The following is a 20,217-nucleotide window of genomic DNA, read 5'->3' on the forward strand; positions in this document are numbered from 1 at the left end:
GTCCTGACGTCTTACCTTTGGCACTTTACTAATGTTCATCATGAAGACTGGGTCAGCCTTCTTCCCTGAGCAGAGTTTGCATATAACAATCATCCCTGATTCTTCTCTTTGTCCTCGAGCCGATCCTCTGGCACTAGCTATTGCGGTATACCTTCCTACTGGGCCTGCCCCTAACGGTCCCTGTATAGAGGTCTGTTCCACCTGGCCAGCTCGCCAAGAGTCAGTTGGTACCACGATCCAGTGGGTCCACACTAGGTTTCGTAACAATATATTACACACTGGTCAAAAAAAATAAACAGGACACTTAAACAACACAATGTAACTCCAAGTGAATCACACTTCTCTGAAATCGACCTGTCCAGTAATGAATCAACACTGAATGTGAATCAACTTCTCATGCTGTTGTGCAAATAGAACAGACAAGAGGTAGAAATGAAAGGCAATTAGCAAGATGGCCCCAATAAAGGAGTGGTTCTGCAAGGGGTCACCACAGACCATTTCTCTGTTCTCATCCTTTTTGACTGTTTTGATCACTTTTGCATTTTGTCATTGCTCTCACCCCTAAAGGGTACAGTAGCATGAGGTGGTGTCAAAAATGCGCAGTTTGCACACGGAAGTATAGCTCATCCAAGATGGTACATCAATGCAAGCTGTGGAAAGAAGGGTAACTGTGTCTGTCAGCACTGGGTCCAGAGCATGGAGCAGATACCAGGAGACAGGCCAGTATATCATGAGATGTGGAGAAGGCCAACAACCCAGCAACAGGGCCGCTACCTCCTCTTTTGTTTAAGGAGGAACAGGAGCAGTGCCAGAGTCCTGCAAAATGACCCCCAGCAGGCCAATAACATCATTGTGTCTGCTCAAACTGTCAGAGACAGATTCCATGAGGGTGGTATGAGGGCCCGATGTCCACAAGTGGGTGTTGGGCTAATAGCTGAACACGGTGCATTTGCTAACAGCCCAACACAGAGAACATGTGACAGACATGACAGACGAGTCTGGAAATGCCATAGAGAGCATCCTGCTGCCTGCAACATCCTCCAGCATGACCGGTTTGGCACTGTGTCAGTAATTGTGTGGGGAGGCATTTCTTTGAAGGGAAACACAGCCCTCCATGGGCTAGCCAGAGCTCCTGCCATTAGGTACCAGGATGAGATCCTTAGACCCATTTTGAGGCAATATGCAGGTACAGTGGGCCCTGGGTTCCTTCTGATGTATGACAATGCTATGCCACATGTGGCTGAAGTGTGTCAGCAGTTCCTGCATGATGAAGACATTCATGCTATGGACTTGGTTGCCCATTCCCCAGACCTGAATTCAATTGAGTACATCTGGAACATCATGTCTTTTTCTTCCACCAATGCCACTTTGCATCACAGACTGTCCAGGAGTTGGCTAATGCTTTAATCCAGGTCTGGGAGGAGAAACCTCAGGAGAACATCCTCCACCTCATCAGGAGCATTGCCATGCATTGTAGGGAGGTCATACAAGCACGTGAAAACCACACTCACTACTTGAGGCATTTCCACTGAAGTTTGATCAGCCTGTAATTTGATTTTCCACTTTGATTTTGAGTATCATTCCAAAATGAAGCATTTCTCTCTGAAAATTACTGCAACTTTACATGCTTTATTATACACGTGTTTATTTCATTTGTGTATATAGGAGCAACACACAAAAAAAAAAAACAAAGAAAAAAAAAGGCAAATTGGACATAATTTCACAATGAAAACCCCAAGAATGGACACGACAAAATTGTTGGCACCATTCCAAAATTGTGGGTAAACAGCTTTGTTTCAAGCATGAGTTGCTCATTCAAACTCACCCATGATAAGTTCCGGGTGTATGCAATATGAAAATCACACTATAAACCAGATGAAAAGGGGAAAAGTTGACTTAATATTTGCATTGTGTGTCTGTGTATGTCACACTAAGCATAGAGAACAGAAAAAGAGAACAGAAATGTCTGAGAACTTGAGAACCAAAATTGTTGAAAAATATTAACAATCTCAAGGTTACAAGTCAATCTCCAGAAAACTTGATGTTCCTTTGTGCACGGTGCTCAAAAAATCAAGATGTTTACAACCCATAGCACTGTAAATAATCTCCCTGGATGTGAATGACTGAGAAACTATGATGAAAGGTTGCAATACAAGATAGTCTAGATAGTGGATGAGTAGCCCCAATCAAGTTCCAAAGAAGTTCAAGCTTTCCTGCAGGCTCAGTGTGCATCATTGTCAGCTCAAACTATCTGTCAACAACTGAATGAAATAGAACGTTATGGCAGGAGACCCAGGAGGACCCCTCTTCTGACACAGACATAAAAAAAGCTATAATGCAGTTTGCCAAACTGTACATGAGTAAGCCACAATTCTTCATGGAAAGCACCTTGTGGACAGTTGAGACCGAGATAGAGCATTTGGTAAAACACACCATTCTACTGTTTATCGCAAATAGAATGAGGCCTGCAAAGAATATAACACAATACCTACAGTCAAATATTGTGGAGGTTCAAAGATATTTTGGGGTTATTTTTCTGTCTCTGACATTGAGTCCCTTGAATGTGTGCAAGACATCATGGAATCTGAAGATTACCAAATGATTTTGGATCACAATGTAGTGCCCAGTGTCATAAAGCTGGGTTTGTGTCCTAGGTCATGGGTCTACCAGCAGGACAATGACCTCAAACATACTTCAAAAACCGATGGAGAGTTTTGAAGTGGAGAGTTCAAAACAAAGCACTGGAGAGTTCTGAAGTGGCCAGCAATGACTCCGGATCTAAATCCCATTGAACACCTGTTGAGAGATCTTAACATTGCTGTTGGGAGAAGGTGCCTTCAAATATGAGAGACCTGGAGCAATTTGCAAAAGAAGAGCATTCCAAAATTCCAGTTGAGAGGTGAAAGATGTCTGTTGATGGTTATGAGAAGTGATTGAATGAAGGTATTTATTACAAAGGGTGTGCAACGAAATATTAAGTTGAGGGTGCCAACACTTTTGCCCCGCCCATTTTCGGGGTTGTGTGTGACATTATGTTCAATTTGCCTTTTCTTCTCATTTTCTCATTTTGTTTGCATTCAAATACACACAAGGAAATACACACAACAAAATATGTGTAAATGCAATAATTGTCTTAGAGAAATAATTCATTTTCTGGAACAATTTCAAGAGTGCTAACACTTTCGGCCATGACCATATAGTAGTGAATGAATATTACAACCATACAGATCTTTAGCAAAAAAGAAATGTTATCTTAATAACAATATTACCCCTAAACAGTTACCATTGAGGGCAAATTCATTAAGATCAGCATTGCATACACTAGTCTTAAAGAGGAGGCTTGCTAGAGTACGAGGTGCCTAATTCACTAAGACAATGAGAAGAAAAGGAGAAAGAAATGCAATATTGATGTACATACATCACACTCTATTGATCAAGCATGTAAAAAAGTTAATTAAAAACAATTTGACCTGATGCATATGTCACAACAATACATCAAAAAGGTGAGTGTCATATAGACACCATAGCATAGATGATAGAATACAGAACCGACTTAATAAGGATAGACTGAAAAGTAGCCACCAAGAGAGTCTGAGGTTACTTTAGATAATACAATAATATAATAATATATCCGAAAGGGGGCTTAAAGTGCTATGTGCAGACAAAACAAAGGCAAGATAGATGGTACTGTTTTAAACCACAATAAATAATAAAAATAATAATAATATATCAAGCTGTGCTAGTTAGCATCCAGAAACGTATTATAACGCACTTCCATATCAGCCAAAAAAATGTATATAGGATAGTTCAAATAGGATAATCCGCTACAGCCGCATAGTACTAGTATATGCCATGGCTGTCACAATAAGAGTCAAAGTCACCCATCAAGTTCCATCAGGCATGTAGTCCCAAACACCCCACATGTATCGCTGAGGAACACAGCTTCATCAGGGAGATTGTGTAATTCACTAAGAGGCACACACTACTTAATGTCCTCCTGTCTGGAGACTTTCATGAATTTCCTGGGTAGGTGTAGCCATGTCCCATCCTGGTCATGCTACGCCTATGCCACTAACATATTAATATGTGTGGCCGGGACTGGCATGAAAACACTAAAAATCACAATATTTCCAAGTTGTACAATAATATTGTAACTTGGTATGCTGTTTTAAGCCAGAATGTGGCTTAAAACAACTTAAAGAATCATCCCGTAGAGAAAAGATAGCATTTACATATAGGACCCCTTTAGACCATGTACAAAGTATGGAAAAATTCTGGCAAATGCATATACAGTACAGGCAAATCACCTCTTCAGAGAGGAAAAGGAGTAAAACTCTATAGCGCCACCTGTTGGAAACAGCGATTTTACAAGTCATTTTCGACCATTTAACGAATCTTGCAATATGACTTAGGATAAAAGCCAAATCTGAATCTCAATTTGGAGACACAGTGTTTCGGGGTATCTCCTCTCGTTAGTGCAAAGTATGAGAGCTGATTTGGCTAGGTGAAAGGCTTTGGACTGAAGGATAACATTCTCCTTGTGGAGAGTGACATATCGACTTTGGTTTGCCAAGGTAAGGAGGCTTATTCACCATGCAATGCTCCTCTGGGAAATTTATTATACAAATTGCCTCTTCAGAGAGTAAGAAGACTAGAACTCTATAGCACCACCTGTTGGAAGCAGCAATCCTACAAGTTATTATCTACCCTTTAACCCCTTCACTACCAAGGGTGGTTTGCACGTTAACTCCCGGGCCAATTTTTATAATTCTGACCACTGTACCTTTATGAGGTCGTAACTCTGGAACGCTTTCATGGATCCCAGTGATTCTGACATTGTTTTCTCGTGACATATTGTACTTCATGTTAGTGGTAAAATTGCATTCAAATAACTTGTGTTTATTTGTGAAAAAAACGGAAATTTGGCGAAGATTTTGAAAATTTCGCAATTTTCCAACTTTGAATTTTTATGCCCTTAAATCACAGCGATACGGCACACAAAAAACTTAATACATAACATTTCCCACATGTTTACTTTACATCAGCACAATTTTGGAACCAAAATTTTTTTTTGTTAGGAAGTTATTAGGGTTAAAAATTGACCAGCGATTTCTCATTTTTGCAACACCATTTTATTTTTAGGGACCACTTCACATTTGAAGCCACTTTGAGGGGTCTATATGATAGAAAATACCCAAAAGTGACACCATTCTAAAAACTGCACCCCTCAAGGTGCTTAAAACCACATTCAAGAAGTTTATTTACCCTTTATGTGCGTCACAGGAATTTTTTGAATATTAAAAAAAAAATGAACATTTAACTTTTTTTCACAAAAAAAATACTTCAGGTTCAATTTTCTTTATTTTACCAAGGGTAACAGGAGAAATTGGACTGCAAAAGTTATTGTGCAATTTGTCCTGAGTACGCTGATACCTGATATGTGGGGGGAACCACTGTTTCGGCGCATGGCAGAGCTCAGAATGGAAGGAGCGCCGTTTGACTTTTTCAATGCAAAATTGGCTGGAATTCAGATCGGACGCCATGTCACGTTTGGCGAGCCCCTGATGTACCTAAACAGTGGAAACCCCCCCAAGTGACCCCATTTTGGAAACTAGACCCCCCAAGGAACTTATCTAGATATGTGGTGAGAACTTTTAACCCACAAGGGCTTCACAGAAGTTTATAACGTACAGCGGTACAATTAAAAAATCATATTTTTTCCACAAAAATGATCTTTTCACCCTCAATTTTTATTTTTCCAAGGGTAACAGGACCCTAAAAGTTATTGTGCAATTTGTCCTGAGTACGCTGATACTCCATATGTGGGTGTAAATGACTATTTGGGCGCATAGCAGAGCTTGGAAGGGAAGCAGCGCCATTTGACGTTTTTGGCTAGAATTGAGATCGGACAACATGTCGCGATTGGAAAACCCCTGATGTACCAAAACAGTGGAAACCCCCCACAAATGACACCATTTTGGAATCTTGACCCCCCAAGGAACTTATCTAGATGTGTGGTGAGAACTTTGAACCCCCAAGGGCTTCACAGAAGTTTATAACGTACAGCAGTACAATTAAAAAAATCATATTTTTTCCACAAAAATGATCTTTTCACCCTCAATTCTTATTTTTCCAAAAGTAACAAGACCCTAAAAGATATTGTGCAATTTATCCTGAGTACGCTGATACCCCACATGTGGGTGTAAACCACTATTTGGGCGTATGGCAGAGCTCGGAAGGGAAGCAGCGCCATTTGACGTTTTTGGCTGGAATTGAGATCGGACACCATGTCGCGTTAGGAAAGCCCCTGATGTACCAAAACAGTAGAAACCCCCCACAAATGACACCATTTTGGAAACTAGACCCCCCAAGGAACTTATCTAGATGTGTGGTGAGCACTTTGAACCCCCCAGTGCTTCACAGAAGTTTATAACGACCGGGCGTGAAAATAAAAATATCGTATTTTTTCAACAAACATGATCTTTTAGTCCCCATTTTTTTTATTTTCCCAAGGGTAACAGGAGAAATTGGACCCCAAAAGTTGTTGTCCAATTTGTCCTGAGTACGCTGATACCTCATATGTGGGAGAAAACTACTGTATGGGCACACGTCGGGGCTCGAAAGGGAAGTAGTGACGTTTTGGAATGCAGACTTTGATGGATTGGTATGCGGGTGTCAAGTGCGTTTGGAGAGCCCCTGATGTACCTAAACTATTGAAACTCCCCACAAGTGACCCCATTTTGGAAACTAGACCCCCCACGGAGCTTATCTAGATGTGTAGAGAGCACTTTGAACCCCCAAGTGCTTCACAGAAGTTTATAACGCCTGGGCGTGAAAATAAAAAAAACATTTTTTTCCGCAAAATTATATTTTTGCCCCCAATTTTTTATTTTCCTAAGGGTAATAGGAGAAATTGGACCCCAAAAGTTGTTTTGTAATTTGTCCTGAGTAGGCTGATACCCCATATGTGGGGGTAAAACACTGTTTGGGCGCATGGCAGAGCTTGGAAGGGAAGGAGCACCATTTGACTTTTTCAACGCAGAATTGGCTGGAATTGAGATCAGACGCCATGTTGCCTTTGGAGAGCACCTGATGTGCCCAAACAGTGGAAACCCCCCCAATTATAACTCCAACCCGAACCTCAACACACCCCTAACCCTAATCTGAGCCCTAGCCCTAACCCTAACCCTAACCCTAGCCCTAGCCCTAAGCCTAGCCCTAACCCTAGCCCTAACCCTAACCCTACCCTAACCCTAACCCTAGCGGGAAAATGGAAATAAATACATTTTCTTTTAGTTTTATTATTTTTCCCTAACTAAGGGGGTGATAACGGGGGGTTTGATTTACGATTTATGGCGGTTTTTATGTTTGGCGGCTGTCGCACGCCAAAAGACGCTTTTTATTGTAAAAATAGTTTTTGCATCACCACATATTGTGAGCTATAATTTTTCCGTATTTTGACCCACCGAGTCATGTGAGGTCTTATTTTTTGCGGGACGAGTTGACGTTTTTATTGGTACCATTTTCGGGCACGTGACATTTTTTGATCGCTTTTTATTCCTATTTTTGGGACGCAGAATGAACAAAAACCAGCGTTTCATGAATTTCTTTTGGGGGGGTGCGTTTACACCGTTCCGCGTGCTGTAAAATTGATAACGTGTTTTTATTCTTCGGATCAGTACGGTTACAGCGATACCTCATTTAGGTCATTTTTTTATGTTTTGTCGGTTTTTTGCAATGAAAACAATTTTATATAAAAAATAATTATTTTTGTATCGCTTTATTCTGCGAGCTATAACTTTTTTATTTTTTTGCGGATGATGCTGTATGGCGGCTCGTTTTTTGCGGGACAAGATGACGTTTTCAGCGGTACCATGCATATTTATATGCGTCTTTTTGATCGCGTACTATTGCACTTTTTGTTCAATGGTATGATAATAAATCATTATTTTTTGCTTCGTTTTTTATTTTTATTTTTTAAGGGGTTCGCTAAAGGGGTTAACTAATGGGACAGTTTTATAGGGCAGGTCATTATGGACGCGGCGATGCCAAATATGTGTACTTTTATTGTTTTTGGTTTTTTTTATTTTGAAAAAATGGATTTATTGGGGAATATTTTTTTTTTTTTTACTAATTTATTTAGCGATTTTTTTTTAATTATTTTTAACACTTTTTTTTTTTTTTACTTTATTACCTTGTCCCAGGTGGGACATCACTGTCCTGTGACAGATCTCTGATCTGTCACATCACAGATCACTGTGACAGATCAGCGATCTGACACAGGCACTGCAGAAGGCTTCCTCATGCCTGCGCTTTGCAGGCACTGAGGAAGCCAGCTTCCTCAGGCCCCCGAAGGCCCCCGTCGCCATCTTGGATTCGGGGGCCTGGAGGAAAGGAGCCCCCCGCAGCAGCACTGCACATTGCTCTGCCGTGGGGGGCTCAGGGAAGCACGGAGGGAGCCCCCTCCCTGCCGATGCTTCCCTTTAACCCCCGGTACACCGCGATCGCGTTTGATCGCGGTGTGCAAGGGGTTAACGTGTCGGGGGCGGTCTGTGACCGCCCCTGACACATTGTGCCGGGTGTCAGCTATGATAATTAGCTGACACTCGGCCGCGATCAGCGGCGCTCACCACGTGGGCGCCGCTGATCGCGATGACGTAATATTCCGTCCATGGTAATTAGGTCCATGGTCACATGGACGGAATATTACGTCAATTGTAGGTAAGGGGTTAACGAGTGCAATATGGCTTAGGATAAAAAACCAAATCAGAATCTCAATTTACAGACAGTGTTTCAGGGTGTTGCCCCTCGTCAGTGCAAAGTATGAGAACTAATTTGGCTAGGTCACAGGCTCTGGACTGAGATCTAAGGGATAACGTTTCTCCTTGTGGCAAATCCAATGACTAGCACCTGATGTCTCAAGTTGAAGATTTAGTAATTAATCTATTTTCTTGTTCAACCTTGCAGAGAGCGCTATGATTACCTATTCATGAATATCTTGCCTCTTGGAAATAATGACACATTTTTCACATACCGTATATACTTGAGTATAAGCCGACCCGAGTGTAAGCTGACCCCCCTAATTTTGCCACAAAAAACTGGGAAAACTTATTGACTCGAGTATAAGCCTAGGGTGGGAAATGCTCCATAGATTATTCCCCCATATGCTGACCCCATAAGAAGCTCCTTAGATTATTCCCCGATATGCTGACCCCATAAGAAGCTCCTTAGATTATTCCCCCATATGCTGACCCCATAAGAAGCTCCATAGATGATTCCCCATGTGATGCCGCTGCTGCATGTAAAAATAAACAAAAATGACATACTCACCTCTCCGTCGCTGGGTGTCAGATACTCACCTGTCCTGCGTCCATGGCTGCTCACCGCTATCTGCCACGTCATCGGTCAGTGACGTTCAGACTGCAGGGGGCGCGGCGCGCACTAATCCCGTCACCGCGCCCTCTGATGTCTGAAGTCACTGACCGATGACAGACAGCAGCAAGCAGCCATGGACGCAGGACAGGTGAGAATCGCTATTCTTACCCGTCCTGACGCTGTCACTTGAGCCCCCAGCTTCTCCGCGCTCTCTTTTCCTGCGTTCAGCGGTCAAGTGGTGAATATGCTGTGAGGTAGCGCTGTCATGTAAGTAAGGGGTTCTCGCTTGCAGCGATCGAAAAACACATCCGGCACAGGATTTTCCAACAAATCATAGTCTATGAGGTTTATTTATCCTTCATAAACCTCCAGCAGCAATATACACAGCATTACAGGAGAGCGTCCATTATACAGGCTATTTAGCCCCAGGGTTATCTCACCCACGTCAGGGTTCCCATATGGCTGTTTCTCCAGGCCGCAGAAGTCCACTCACTCCTCAGGGACTCTCAGATACTGGCCGCCATTACACACACAGCCGCTCCACAGGCTGCTGTTAGTGAGGAGATCCTTTTCCTCACGGGACCTTCCAAACTGGACCAATCAGGTCCCAGCATTCACTCCATGTGACCTAACCTGGCCACATTATATGGTCCATAGCCACGCCCACCGGGTCACATGACTATGACCTCACCACAGGTCCTTCACACAGACATATATACTTTACAATAGCATTCATAAACATACATATGTCTCTATCTCAAGGTCACCCACCTTGAGATACATAATGGCTCTTCAACCACTCACACTCTTGGGACATCCACACAGCGCCCCCCCGTGGACACAGTGGTCATTACACCACATACCTCCCCCCTATGTTCAAACTTGTGGGGTTGAACACACAACATCACACCAGGGTCTCGAGACCGGGCACGTATTGCACCTTGCCCCACAGGTCGAGAGAACTGTCTCCATTTGTCATACGGCCTCATCTCTACATTAGGCCTCCCCCGCCCCCAGCGGTCATAATACCGGTCATTGTCTTTGACCCTCCAGTCACGGTCTGTCTGCATCATCAGACACTGTTTAGTCACCACACTGTTACAGTGCCCCTTGTCACCTGATCTTTCTCTCATTGACCGTCTCTCTCGGTTGGTGCGGTCATAAGTCTTAGTCGATCCTGCTGTCTGGCACGAGTCTGACTCAGTCAACGTCTCACAGGAACTACAGCCCTTCAACCTCGTACGGTCTGTCGAATTGCCACTCGCTGACATTCTTCGGCCATCTGCCATGTCACTTCTTGGCGGTACCCCTGGGGTCCTTACATCTTGGTATGAAGGCGGCCGCCACCTGGTATTCCGCACTTCTTTATTAATCCGCTGGCGGTCCAGCTTCAACTGTTCAATCTCTTGCAGGTACCCCACTCTATACTCCAAGAGCAATTGAAAGTTCCTCAGGCTTTCCATGGAGCCAACCACCATCATGGGAATCCTTCCCACTTCACCAGACACCTGGTCTTCGTCATCAGGAGGGATCCTCACCCTCACCACACCGGAGACATTCACAAGGTCCTGCATCACCTTCCCGGACCTTCCAATGATTCTCCCAATCAGAGCTTTGGGTACCGGAACCACATCTTTCCTCAAACCCAACCGATCCATAGCCTCTCTTGCTATCTCTAGGCGTCGAGCAGCCTTCATATTACTCTGCCTAACCAATTGTTTGACACGTAGACACTGCAAATGCATCTCTTTCAGGACAGCTACTCGGTTTGATGTGTTTTCCCTAGCTGATACTATCACCAACTGCCGAGTCTCAGGTGCCCAGTGCACCTTACACGCTTTGACCGCCTCTTTGAAAGCCTCATGCACACCTTCCTCAGCACAGGCTTCTTGCATGTCTTCTGGTACATCAATTACAACCTTGAAGGTCGTGGACTTGCTCTCATCCTGGACAGATGGCTCTGGGTTCCCCACGGACACTTCCCTCAAGATATCTGTCATGACCGGATGACTGTCTTGTGCAGCTCTTGGCTCACCATCTTCCTGAAATTTACAGTCTTCAGGACCCTTTTCCAAGATGGGCTTTGTCAGTTCTGCCTTGCTATCAGTCGGGGATGGCCGCTGTATGTCTTCGCCCATCCACTTCTCCCACAGAAGACCTTTTACTACTCCACTGAGTTCTTGCAGAACTTTATCTCGCTCCTCTGCCAGGTAGCGACGCTCATCCTCTCTCCTGAGAATCTCCTGTTGATGCTTCTCTTGGGCCTCTCTGAGCACCTCCATATCCTTCACTATAGCTTTGTTCATAGTTTGACACGCTGACAGGTGACCCCTGAGCTCAGAGACTTCCTTCTCCAGCTCATCCACTCTGTGCTCAGCTGTTTGTCTCAGGCCTCTTTCTTGTTTGACACATTCATCCACCTCCTCTCTGAGGGCCTTATTCAGTCCTTGCCACGTTACCATGTGTTCTTTGAGCTCAGAGACTTCTTTCTCTAGCCCTTCTATTCTGTGCTCCCTTTCTTTCTCAGAGCCACAGTCACCCCCAGAGATTAAGTCATCCCTCCAGTTACTCACTAACCGTGTGACTACTTCCGCCGTCTTACCCACCAGGTCAGCGTCAGTTTTGTCACAAGATGTCAGGTCCGTCCGTTGGGCTGACATACCCCTTTTCCCAGTCACTTCCACCTCTGACCTCTCCCCGTCAGGAACCGTCACCGTCTTAATATCTGTTAGCCCAACTATAGGAACGTCTCCCTCCTCGTACCATAGGTCATCCAACATGACAAAGTCCCGGCCGCCCTCCAAGGTATACACCAAGTCTGGTGGTATCCCGCCACCTTGGCACTCACTGCCTCCAGGCCCCTCAAACACCACTCTGTCTAGCATATAGTTCACCGTGACCCCATGTTTACAGCGAACCTGGGCCATTTTCTCGGTCAGACAGAAAGTGAGAGGAGTTCCTATCAGAGTCACCTGACTCTTGGAGTCCAACCGTCCCGAGATTCCTTCCCGGTGCAGCATCACTGTACACACTTGCGGCCCGTCATGCTCCGGAAAGTATATCCCACATTCTGGAAACGACATACACGTACACTGCAGTTTCCCAGACATACCCACTGAGTCACCCAGTGCTGTCACTTCTTCAAACTTGGCCCCTTTCTGGACCACCACCCCACTTTGGGTTGCCGCCCCCTCCCGGGACTCTACCCCTTTTTGGGTTACCACGCCAATTTGGGTCACCGCCCCCTTCTGGGACTCCACCTCTTTTTTGGTTACCACCCCCATTTGGGACTCCACCCCCTTTTGGGCTACCACCCCAATTTGGGTCACCGCCCCCTTTTGGGACTCCACCCCCTTTCGGGATCTCCCCATGTCTGTTATACCGGTCTTCTCAGACCACAGTTCACACCACACAGTTTATGTCTCTCACGATACCAGACAAGTCCTTGTTGGCACCACCACAGCTCCTGCTGTCACCGATCACTGGCACCACCGGCTGCTGTTCACACACACAGCGGCTGGAGTCACTGCAGCTCCTGCTGCGCCGTCTTCATGGACCCGCCGATCCACCGGAAGCCGCTTGTCACCTTCGTGACCCCACTGAGCCACATCAAGCCGCTTGTCACCTTCTTGACTCCCACTGAGCCACCACAGGCTGAGTCGAGAAAAAAGAAAAAAAAACACACCACAAAAAAAACTCACGTGTCCTGACTGTGCGCTATTCAGGACGCTCCTGTCTCCACCTGAGACCGTCCAACACACAGGGCGCACCGGGTGAGATTCAGGGAGCGACCCTCCTCCCAGGGTCTCCCCACACACCGGCCTCACCAGGTCCAGGGGCTCAGCGGGTGCTATTCAGGACATCCGTCTCGGCCTGAGACTGCCCAACACTTAAGCCTCACCAGGTCCAAGGTCCTACCATGTGCTCCAGGGCTCTTCCCAAACCTGACCCTCCAGGACCTTGCTCACTGAACCCTCCAGGAACACAGTCTTTACCACTGACCCAGGTCAGTAAAACACTCTTTTTTTTTTCCTTCTTTCCCGACCGGCACCTGCTGGCCGCGCAGGTTCTCGGACCTCTCTACCGCAGAGGTATCCTATAAGTCTTTGCCACTGACTCCTGTCAGCACATCACATGGCTTTAAGACCGTCAGCCCTCCTGGCTCAGCGTTGCCCCCAGCAACCGAATCTGCAGTCCTTTTCCGTTGCCCCTAGCAACAAGGCTACAATATTGCCCTTTGCTTTCTCCACCATATGTGAGGTAGCGCTGTCATGTAAGTAAGGGGTTCTCGCTTGCAGCGATCGAAAAACACATCCGGCACAGGATTTTCCAACAAATCATAGTCTATGAGGTTTATTTATCCTTCATAAACCTCCAGCAGCAATATACACAGCATTACAGGAGAGCGTCCATTATACAGGCTATTTAGCCCCAGGGTTATCTCACCCACGTCAGGGTTCCCATATGGCTGTTTCTCCAGGCCGCAGAAGTCCACTCACTCCTCAGGGACTCTCAGATACTGGCCGCCATTACACACACAGCCGCTCCACAGGCTGCTGTTAGTGAGGAGATCCTTCTCCTCACGGGACCTTCCAAACTGGACCAATCAGGTCCCAGCATTCACTCCATGTGACCTAACCTGGCCACATTATATGGTCCATAGCCACGCCCACCGGGTCACATGACTATGACCTCACCACAGGTCCTTCACACAGACATATATACTTTACAATAGCATTCATAAACATACATATGTCTCTATCTCAAGGTCACCCACCTTGAGATACATAATGGCTCTTCAACCACTCACACTCTTGGGACATCCACACAGCGCCCCCCCGTGGACACAGTGGTCATTACACCACAATGCGCATATTCATGAGTTTTAATGAGCGGTACCATGTGACCGCTGAAGGCAGGAAGAGAGCGCACGGAGAAGCTGGGGGCTCAAGAGACAGCGTCAGGACGGGTAAGTATGACCTGACAATACCGCCCCCCATCCCCCACCGTCCCCCCGGTGTATATACTTTCAACTCAAAAAAATGGGCTGAAAATCTCGGCTTATATTCGAGTATATACGGTATTACCTACACAATGCAAGCAATAGACACATCACCTTCAATAACTTACAGATTAACTCAATTCTAATGAGGTCTTTAATGCCAAGGTTTTCCAAGAACACGCCGGATGAGCTTGTGGTCTTGAAGAAAAATGAAATATCAATGCTAAATTCTGAATGGAATGTTGGAAAATAGAGATAAGCGTTCCCGGAAATGAAAGATGCTGAATTCCAAAAGCTTCCTGGAATAAAAAAGTGAATTTGGTTAATTTTTCACAATACTGTAACTGCATGGAATATACAGAAAATAGAAAAAAAATTCTACATACTGTCACCGTAGCAACGCAGAGATCCAACTTTCCAGGCGGCTTCAGAGCCCGATCTATTAGTGTCAGTGATTACAATCTGTGAGACCGGTAAGTGATCTTTAAAGGTAAGAAATCCAATATCACTTGTCCTATATAATTTTGTAGAAGGAAAAGAATGAAGCAGATTGGGGAAAGAAAATCAAGAACAGAAGAAGTGTCATGATTCCTCCGCGCAATGTGTCTTGGACACAATGAGTGACAGTTTTCTGCCCTATGGAATCAAGGTCATGCTGAGCTGTCAGTTTGGTAAGCGACAGCTCAATCATCCAATCTTGTGCAGGGGTGTGCTGATCTGTTTCGGCATTTTGAATGACAGCTTAGCTGTCCAATCTGAGACTGTGAGGTGCTTCACTCCCTTCATATGTTGGTCACTGTTCTAAGCGAATACCCAGCTATTTAGCTAAGCTGTCAGTCCCAGATCTCTGTCAGTCATAGTTTTCAGCCGTGTATTGTGCTTTCTCTGTGCTCGGAACTCTGACATTCTGATCTTTGTTGCTGGACCTTGGTTTTTCTTTTTACTACCCATTTGTTTTATCTCTTTTACCTTGATGTATTCAGACCTTGGACCGTTGCCTGACTACATCTTTGCCTCTTCACTCTGTTTATGACGCACCCTCCTGGCTCTTTACCTCAGACTCTTTGACTTCCCTAACTCACGGTTTGTTCACGAGAAGTGAATCAGCGTCAGAAGCAGGAAAAATTAAGCAGATTGGGGAAAGATAGGGAGGATAAAAAATATGAAAGAAGATAAAATGATACAGGAGAAAGAAAAAGGAAAAAATATATATATTGAGAAGGGGAAAAGCAAGTAGGAAAAGGGGAGACAGAAAATGAAAGTGAAGAGGGGAAGGGAACAAAAAGAAGGAAGGTGAAAGAAAGAAAGCTGAAAGGAAAAAGTGAAAAGTAGATAAAAGAGAAAAGAAAGAAAGAAAGAAAGAAAGAAAGAAAGAAAGAAAGAAAGAAAGAAAGAAAGAAAGAAAGAAAGAAATGTTGCTAAAAACAGGAAGGGTAAAAAGTAGGAGGTGAAGGGGAAAAAGAAAGCAGGAGAAAAGTGAAGTCTAATAGAGGACAGAGAAAGGGGAGATGAAAAGGGATAGGAGAAGAAGAAAAGGTTAAGGAAAAAGGTAGGTGTAAAGAGGAAATTAAGGATAAAGATGGGACGGCTTTTTGCAGGGATAAAACTCCTTGTTCATGGTTACCTGGTTTTCATAGTTATGAAAGGAATGGGTGGGCTGCAATACCATGACGGGTTATCGTATTACAATTCACAAATATATGAAGGGACAGCACAGAGATATTTTTATTATCTTTTTACACCAAGGCCTATGACAGTGACAAGGGGTCATATTCTACATTTAAAAAAAAAGAAGGTTTAATCATAATCACAAACAGCAATTCTTTACTGTTAGGCTGTGTGCACACGCTGCGGATTTTGCTGCGGTTCCGCAGCGGTTTTGGCTGCTGCGGACCTGCAGCAGTTTTTGCTGCGGTGTACAGTACCATGATTCCCTATGGGAATCAAAAACCGCAGTGCAGACGGTGTGGAATTTTCCGCACGGATTATCTGCGGTTTTCAATCCGCAGAAAGAATTGACATGTCAATTCTTTCTGCGGATTCTGCTGCGGTTTGCCATCTCCTCCATTGAGGAGATGAAAAACCGCAGGGCAAAACCGCAGAGCAATCCTCAGGTAAAACCGCAGGTCTTTTGACCTGCGGTTTCACCTGCGGATTTTACAAAATCCGCGCGGATGAATCCGCACCTAATCCGCAGCGTGTGCACACAGCCTTAGAGTAGTTAGACTATGGATTCTTTACTGTAAGAGCAGTGAGACTCCGGAACTCTTGGCCACATGATGCAGTAATTGTTGATTCACTACTAAAATTTAAGAAGGGACTGGATGTCTTTCTTGAAAAACATATTACATGTTTTGGGTACAAGATTCTGTGATGGGCTGTTCATCCAGAGAACTAGGCTGATATGATATGTGGAGTCAGGAAGGAATGTTTCCCCTAAAATTGAGCCATTAGTGTCTGCCCCATGGGGTTTTTCCTTCCTCTGGATCAACATGTTGGGCTATAGGTTGAATTATATCTACCTTTGACCTTAACTATTAAACCTTGTGAGAGTTATTTAAAGACATAATACAACCTAAATGTCATATAATTATTGTAAGGGGTGTTCTCAGGTTATTTCTACAAGAGGGGATTAGAGGGTGGTGCACTCCTAAAGGTTGATAGCTCAGACTAGGGGCATAGTCACACCCCTAGGTTCATGGTCACACATGATCACACCAAACTCAGTGCTCTCCCAGTTCTTTGCTTCTGTAGCCTGGGACAAGTGCAAGGGCACTGAAGCTGGTTGAATCTAGAGATCCTGTCAGCTTCAGACCACCTCAAGCGGGATCTAGAACACAGAGGTTGAAAGGGTTGTAGTGCTTGTTTTTTTTCATTTGTCACTTTGACACTGCACGGTACTCAGTAACATTGGTAATTGTACCCATTTAAGAACTTGAGACAACCCCTATAAATACCATACCTTTTGTGATGCAGTGACTCTTGTGACAGCTAGGGGGCGCTGTATGGGTCATGCACACAGGCATATCCATTGTGGTAATGGAGATTGGATGGTAGATGACCGTTGTGTATCCCAAGGTGGGTGGCAGTGAGATGGAAGCTGAAATATGTGGTAATCAGCAGAGGTAATGCTGAGTGTTTGTTACTATGTATCGGGGAAGACTTTCAGGTGGCTTGGTATGATGGGAGGGACCAGTCACCTACAAACTCACCCAGGGGCATGTGTCTGAATGCCCAAAGTATATGTGGGTATGGTTGGGTGTCTAGGACTTGCAATGAGGTCATAGCCATGTGATCCGGTGGGCGTGGCTACGGACCATATAAGGTGACCAGGTTAGGTCACATGGGGGAAGAGTGCCTGGATCTGATTGGTCCGTGAGGAAGGTCCCAGAACGCCACGTGTGAGAGCAGAGTCTATGACAGACTGCGTTTGGGGAGCCACTGTTTGGCTGTGGTTCTGGAACCGTGAGGCGGCCTAGTGAATAAGGCACTGTCTGGAACAGTGAGCCCATTGCGGCCTGAGAGAAAGGACTAATCGAGAGTCAGCATCTGGAACAGGAGCTCCTGCAAGGTAACCCCAGACATGGGGATATAACTATTGGTGCCTGTGAAATTCTATGGACATTAATGAAGTGTACGGCATGTGGCCACCCACGGTAACTGGACAAAGAGGTCCAGCGTGTTTAGTGACAGCATATCCAAGCCATGTACTATGCAATGTTATAGACTATGTGTGAGCCTGTGAAGTATAACATGGCTTACGGTGCGGTTTGTGATGGCACAATAAACTGCATTGGACTGTTTTAAGGGAAAGTGTTCCTATGTGCATCAATATCGCAGCCAAGTGAGTGTCCCCCAATACGCATTACATATGTTATAGAAATTCTGGTAAACCTACAGTGTTCCTGCCTACTGCTATCTGCAGCAGTGGTGTTCTCCATAGCCTTCACACAGATTCATTTCTTAGCTCAGCTTTATATAAAAGCTTTCATCAGCTGAACATGATATTGGTAATACCAAGGGATTTCCAGGAAACTTTGATGCAAATTTGCTGACAGAATAATGAGTTCCTAAGAAGAGATGCAGAAAAGTCATATCCGATGTGAAGCTACGCCAGGTAATAACTGAGACACGAAGTACCGGCAGTCTGGAAGAGACACCTCTGACACTCTCAGTGTCTGATAAATCTCCTTATTACTTATTTTCTTCATGTTTTTTCCTTCTGTTCCATATTTATCATGTTCCAGGATCGGAGAGAATGGAGATCTTGTCTTACGGCAAATGCAGCTGATGAATTAAATGAGATGAAAACTTTATTTCTGCCTCTTCAAGGATTATTCATAGAAATCATCATGGAGAAGAATTACAGGAAATTCCTATATGTAAAGAGCTGTTCCTACAATTTACTATAATAGACAGCATTCTTCAATGGACAGCTGTGGGCTGGCTTGTATACACTGGGACAACTGCCGTAAGGAAAAACGTAGCCCCCAGCGAAGCCATGGGCAGAGTGACTCATGATTTGGCTTGTAGGGCAAGCATAAAATTAATATGGGTAGAAGCGCAAGTTCTCTGGAGTCAAACATTTAGAGGGGTTGGCCAGTAGGGGGAGTTGAGCAGGGTTTGTTTGAGAAGGGTGGGAACTAGCAATCGGCATGAGGCGCCAAGAGCAAAGGTGCCGTCCTCCCGTCCATTAATTTAGGAGTTCAAGTAAGATAAAATATCAAAATGTTGGATGATGGTGTTATTAGGTAATTTTGGCAAGCGGTGGTGAGGCGGTTCTTGGAGTTGGTGGCAAAATTGTGGTGGGGGGTTGTTCACTGGGTGGATGGTAACCTCCCCTTGAGGTTTAGATTTTGGTTAATTGTCTGGTGGATTTTGGGACTCTACAGGGTGGGGCCCAAGGGATCCGGAGTTATGGAAAAAGGTTTTCCGGCAACAAAGGTGCCCCCAAGCCTGTGGTCGTGGCTGGAGGTAATACTGGATGGTAAATCATTATTTACTGGTTTCCGACAGGTTTTGGAGCGCCAAGAACTCCCTTACAAAAAGTTATTTATTGTAATATTTATATAATAAAAGGCTGATTTGGCCAATTTATCCAAAGAAAAGATGTTAGTTACAAGTGGTCATTTTGGGGGGTTTCTGTGGAAGCGGGATGGTGTTGTGAAATGGTGGGGTGGTCAAAAAGGGGGAAAATTGGAGGGAAGCCTCTACAATACTGTAGTCATGTAAGTTTAGTCTTGCATATCTTTACCAAACAGAAGAATATTTTCCCCCATGGAGGTCTTCTCTCACAGCATTGAAAAGTAGCTGGAAAGTCATCAGATACATCTGGTGATTGAATAAAGGGAATATATCAGAAGGTTTTTCTATGTAATCTGAGAGCAGCACTAGGCTGAGATTCCAGGGGTGTATCACTTACTATGCTGTTTGTTGTCGTATTTTACCAACAGATTATCACTAAAAGACTAGATGTCTCATGCCAGGTAGTCCTCCTGTGTTTTATAACCCCATCCCCACCACTGATTGGTAGCTTTTCATGTACACTGTTCATAGGCAGAGAGCTGCCAATCAGTGGTGTGGACGGGGTTATGCAGAGCTCAAGATTCATAGAACTTGTAGACTTGCAGCAGAGAAAACAAGGATTTTTATCGAAATTACACCAAGCAGCTCAGTAAGTGATATATCGCTGGAATAATGCTCTCTGCTCCTACATCAGGCTGCTTTCAGAGTCCATATAAAAAAGCTGACATATTCCCTTGAAAATTACAAGGGGTCAACTATGAAATATGTATGGCAGTAAGCACAGTTTCTTGTTGGGGACCTTCTCTGAGTGGAGC

General features: G+C 44.7%; 1 protein-coding gene across 1 annotated transcript in view; it reads right to left on the bottom strand.

Annotated features, from left to right (window-relative positions):
• LOC141082763 (contactin-associated protein-like 5) overlaps positions 1–20,217 on the bottom strand; it is a 581,387-nt gene that overhangs the window by 71,087 nt on the left and 490,083 nt on the right. The window contains exons 15-16 of the mRNA XM_073566679.1: positions 14,764–14,891; positions 14,506–14,676 (exon numbers count right to left, since the gene is read on the bottom strand). Coding sequence (XP_073422780.1) covers positions 14,506–14,676; positions 14,764–14,891 — 299 coding nt within the window. The remainder of the gene's footprint in view (positions 1–14,505; positions 14,677–14,763; positions 14,892–20,217) is intronic.

Source organism: Dendrobates tinctorius, unplaced genomic scaffold (assembly GCF_039654945.1).
Source record: "Dendrobates tinctorius isolate UK_male_01 unplaced genomic scaffold, ASM3965494v1 ptg000019l, whole genome shotgun sequence".
Lineage (NCBI taxonomy): Eukaryota > Metazoa > Chordata > Amphibia > Anura > Dendrobatidae > Dendrobates > Dendrobates tinctorius.